We start from the raw sequence: 5,414 nt of genomic DNA, 5'->3' as shown, positions 1-5,414 counted from the left end.
GGTTAACACGTTAACTCTTACGGTTAACATGTTAACTCTTAATAGTTAACATGTTATCTTTAAGAGTTAACATGTTATCCCTAAGAGTTAACATGGCATGAGAAAGAGGGGGGTAAAATTGGGATTTATGCCAACTGACATATCTAATCATGAGCTGGTATGTCTAATCATCTGCTGGCATGAATCGCGTGACCGGCGACGATTATGGTTATTATATTAACGTGTTAACTCTTACGGTTAACACGTTAACTCTTACGGTTAACATGTTAACTCTTAATAGTTAACATGTTATCTTTAAGAGTTAACATGTTATCCCTAAGAGTTAACATGGCATGAGAAAGAGGGGGTCGCGTGACCGGCGACGATTATGGTTATTATATTAACGTGTTAACTCTTACGGTTAACACGTTAACTCTTACGGTTAACATGTTAACTCTTAATAGTTAACATGTTATCTTTAAGAGTTAACATGTTATCCCTAAGAGTTAACATGGCATGAGAAAGAGGGGGGTAAAATTGGGATTTATGCCAACTGACATATCTAATCATGAGCTGGTATGTCTAATCATCTGCTGGCATGAACTGGAATCATGATGGAGGGGCCTGGACACAATTTTTTCAAAAACAAGGGGCTGCAACACATTTTAAAAAATATGAGGGACTGGAGCACATTGAAAGTTGGATTTTAGGGCCTAGAAGTAATTTTCCCTTATATATATTATACCATGACAAAAGTCACACATGCAATAACTAGTTCCAGTACAAAACAAATAAATTATACCATGACAAAAGTCACACATACAAAAGTCCCTTATATAATTTTCCAACTCTTTATTCATGCGTATCAAACACAGTGTATTTTTAGACGCTAAAACTGTTATTCCCACTTCTTATCAATTCCCACTTTACGCGAGAATTGTCATTCCCAACCATTTAACAAGGAATAGATATTCCCACTAACAAAAATAATCAAATAATTTTTGATTATACACTCCTTAAAAGATACGAATAGATATAAATTCTCATATAAAAAATCATTTCTATGGAAATAATATTATTAGTTGCTCGTACAAATATACAAATAGATGTAAAATATTAAAATACTATCATTTGTTTGACTTTGCCCTATATCCATCGCGTCTGCAGTAGAAAAAAATCTCGTTTTCACCTCAACGCGATTTCGGTTGGGTAACCATTATTTCTTTTTAAAATATGTATGTGTGGCTAATCTCTACCTAATATTTACAACAATTTTTGTTTATATTTTGGCGACTCGGTTGTGTAATGTAGGCTGTCTAAAAATCACAATAGATAGCTGATCCCCATCAAAATGGAAGTTATAATTTGATAACTTGCAGAAGGTTACAATTTGAAGACTTTCACGTAGATCGATGAAGGTTACAATCTGACGACCTTCACAACAACTGATGAAAGCTCTAATCAACAGCCTTCACAATCAACATAGGGAGTTACAATCTGACGACTTCACAACAACTGATGAAAGCTCTAATCAACAGCCTTCACAATCAACATAGGGAGTTACAATCTGACGATTCTCATATTTTCAAGGAGCCAAGACGAAGATTACTGAACAATAGTCTTTGCAACGCTCTACAGAAGAAGCTATAAGTCATTGGCTCTTTCTAAAACGCGGAATTAATCTTCGCGTTTCAATTTCTGAAACGCAGATGACCCCCGCGTTTCCAAGCTTCAACAAGCAAAACGCAAGCGACCCTCGCGTTTCCAAGCTTCAACAAGCAAAACACAAGCGACCCCCGCGTTTCCAAGCTTCAATAAGCAAAACGCAAGCGACCCTCGCGTTTCCAAGCTTCAACAAACAAAACGCAAGCGACCCTCGCATTTCCAAGCTTCAACAAGCAAAACACAAACGGCCCTCTCGTTTTCGATGTTCGGTCAACACCCAACTCTGCGTCTCAATCCTAAGACGCAGAGTTAGGGTCCTGAACGTCAAATTGGGCGTTTGACTCATTCAAACATGAGTCGAACGGTTTCATAACCGTTTTTCCCACGATCTGAGGAAATCACGCCCGCTTATGAGCGGATTAAGGGGGCAGTTACAACCCCTTATCCTCCTATAAAACCTCAACAAACTCAACAGAGTAGGAGGTTGGATCTTTTCGGCTAGAGGCTGGATCTTTGATCTTTCGGCTTGGCAGCAACAAAGATCTCTCGATTTTGGCAGAAAGGAGGAGATCTTGGACTGTCCTTTAGAGGAATTTCTAGAGCTTTGAAGATCAGCAACAAGAGCTCTCCTCATTCTTAGCTTACAAACTGATTTCGGTTAAATCAACTCTTTCATAGAGTTTCTAAACTTGTCCAGAGTTCTAAAACTTGCTTTGCAAGTTCTCCACAACGTCAAACCGTGAGGAGAAGATACCGTTCCAGTGAATCAAGACGTTCGGATCGTCGACGAGAAGCAAACTCGACGCGAGCATTCGATGGAGGCATCTCATCGCCACCGTAAAGAACTCAGAATTAAACAAATGGGAGAATCCAGATCATTCTCCTTTCTTTTGTAATCGGGAATTTAAATTGTAATTAAGATCGAGAGAATACAAATCAAATTTCTTTCATTTTACTTACTTCAAATTTTCCATCAAACATGTAATTTATTAGCAATTAGGTTAGCAAATATTTTATCTTTGGATGTATGATTTGAAGTTCCATTGAAGCATATATGCCTAATCTTTTTTAGTAATTTCTTTAAAGCACTCGCAACAAGAAATAATGTGCTTAATTGATGAAATTGGAACTTTATATTTTGATTAAAGGTTAACATGGTTTCTATTCCTTCAAACTTTCTAGGTAAACATGTTTTCTATTCCTAATCAATTTTTTGAAAGTTAACGATGCACTTGAAAATTTATAAAAAAAATTATATACATACTAAAAGTTAACATGTTTTTCTAATCCTTCAAAAATTTAGTGTTTTCTTCTGATCTTTCTCTCCATGCATGAACATGAAATTCAATCATAAATCATGTAGCATGCATATGGAATTCAGTCTATTGTATACGTTTGTGCACAGTGATGCTAGTAGCATTAGTTGCTCGTACAAGCAATAGACATGTAGCATTAAAAGTTAAAAATATGAAATTATATTATAATTATTTATAATAAAAATAATCTCTATGAATTTTTTTTAAACTTAGTAAGCCAAAAGTCCGAAATTATTGCTGAGGCAGTGTACCAAAATATAACTATCAACTGAAAAATTATTTCTATAAGAAAAAAATATCATATCTATAAAAATTATTTAGTCATTTTAAAATATTTTTTGTTTTTAAAATTCTATGTTTTTATAAAGGCATTATTAGAAAATTAAATTTTATTCTCATTTGTGAACAAATGATACCAAATGTGAAAATGAGAATAAGATTGCCATTCATGTTTCATTTTTTAAACGCGCCCAAACATGAGAATGAGAATGCGCATTTCATTCGCATATCTATTCCATTCTGTTCCTACATTCTTTCCATTCTTACTAGACTCCATTCCCGCATACCACAGGAGACGTAAGGTTCTCATAGGAGAGCAAGTAAGTCAAGGATCATGTAAAGAGGACAGAGAAAGTAATAGAATAAACTCTCCATGTAATAGAATAAACTCTCCATCTTAAAAAAAAGATTATATAGCTAAAAGCGCAGCACTTTTTAAGAGACAGAGTGTGTAGTCAAAGGCGCATGTGAGATGAGATGCATCATCTATGTAGATAAAAGTAGCAACATGCTACTAATTTACTCAATGGCGCATGTGAGGGGCTCATTGGCATTCACAGTTTCACACCAAAGGATGCACTCAAATGGCACATGTGAGTGCCATTGACATTCCCACCGTTCTTATCCTATCGAGTGTCATAATATCAGTCAAAGCGGTAAAAATCTCGAGATTCACGTAGTGCTTGAAACTTACCGAGCATCGTGGAGATCAATAAACAAAGAATTGGAGGTTGGACAGCGAGGCAGGGGGAGTAGTCGAAGAAAATATGATTCGTTGAGTGATTACATGTCAAAATTTGTCATGTGAAGAGGGAACAGCTCAAAATCATGCTAATAATATCCCCATATATACGAAGATTGATACATATAATGCCATAATTGGTAAATGGAAATGCTGAATGCTCTAAATTATGTAAAAATGCTGAAATACATATAATGCCATAATTGGTAATGAAGATATAAGATGATAACAGATAAAATCAAATCAAATAGGGATCAAAGCACAGTTTCTGAGTACATATTTACGCAAGTAACAAATGAGGGGGCGGGCAAAAACAGAAATTAGGAAAAACTACATCCACATTTGAAGCTACTCTGTGCGCAGGCTAAAATTTTCTATCCCCTGTCACGCTTCAGGTAAATTCATTAGCAGCAGAGGAGAGGGGGGAAAACGATACTCACTCAGGATCATGAATAGCTTTCCTCCTCTTGCTCGATACTCTCGAATTAGGCGACGGCGAGGAATCCAGAGGAGCCACGGGGAGATCCATCTCCCCCTTGAGAATCCTCACGACCTCTCCGCTGTCAGGCCTCAGCTCCGGCGCCTTCTGCAGACACGAAAGAGCCAAGTTTATGCAAGGCCTCGCCTCCTCTTATGTCGAAAGCAGCCCCTCAGCCGCCTCTATGCAACCAAATCCAGCACCATCGCCGGCGCTGCCAACTGCCTGCACCAGCCGACGAGGTTCGCTCTCTCGAGCTTCATAGGAGAAGATAAAACATGCAGCGGCCTTCTCCCTGAAACGATCACGAGGACGAGAACCCCGAAGCTGTATATATCGGCCTTCTCCATTAGCCGCCCGCACCCTCCGTGCTCGGGGGCAACGTAGCAGATCGTCCCTCTCATGCTGGTCGCGGTGCTGCTTAGCTCTCTGCTGAAGAGATCGCCGCTGAACATCTCGCTGCCCACCGATTTGCTCCTCCTCTTCTTCCTCCTCCTCCCCCAGTAGCTCGACCCCCTGTCAATCTTGTGGTTATGGGCGTTACTGTTGCTGGCCTTTCGAACCCAGTTCATCCCGTTACTGCACTTTTGCTTCTTGCTCATCTCCGCGAAGTGCTCCTCTCTTTCCACCATTGCCTTGCGCCGCCGCAGGGATATGAGCACAAACCCTCCTGTTTTTCTTTCTCTCGGCCCCCCGACGACGAAGCTCGCTTTGCGGGCGCGGGCGTCGTCCGGATCGCTCTTCTTCCTTCGCCGTCCGGCCCGTTCGGTCACGCGGGGGGGGGCAAATTTGGCTCGCAATCCTTCTCTGACGTAGTGCCCGCTGCTCAGGCTCACCGTCCTTCTTGCTTCCACGCACCAATCGCCACGCCGTTGCACGCTTCCCGGCCTCCGCTCGCACGTCAGGGGGGCGCACTTGCAGCTTTTCCTTGCTTTCACGTTCGCCTCGTCCTCCA

The 5,414-nt window shown here is 40.1% G+C and overlaps 1 protein-coding gene across 1 annotated transcript; it reads right to left on the bottom strand.

Moving 5' to 3' along the window:
• LOC109841266 (putative receptor-like protein kinase At1g80870) lies at window positions 4,200-5,099 on the bottom strand. The gene is given in 2 exon segments (XM_020410178.1): window positions 4,200-4,612; window positions 4,615-5,099. Coding segments are annotated over 2 exon segments (672 nt in total). The 5' UTR covers window positions 5,092-5,099; the 3' UTR covers window positions 4,200-4,417.

Source organism: Asparagus officinalis, chromosome 5, assembly GCF_001876935.1.
Source record: "Asparagus officinalis chromosome 5, Aspof.V1, whole genome shotgun sequence".
Taxonomy (NCBI): domain Eukaryota; kingdom Viridiplantae; phylum Streptophyta; class Magnoliopsida; order Asparagales; family Asparagaceae; genus Asparagus; species Asparagus officinalis.
Note: the sequence above shows the minus strand (reverse complement) of the source record. Positions and strands in the feature narration are given on the sequence as shown.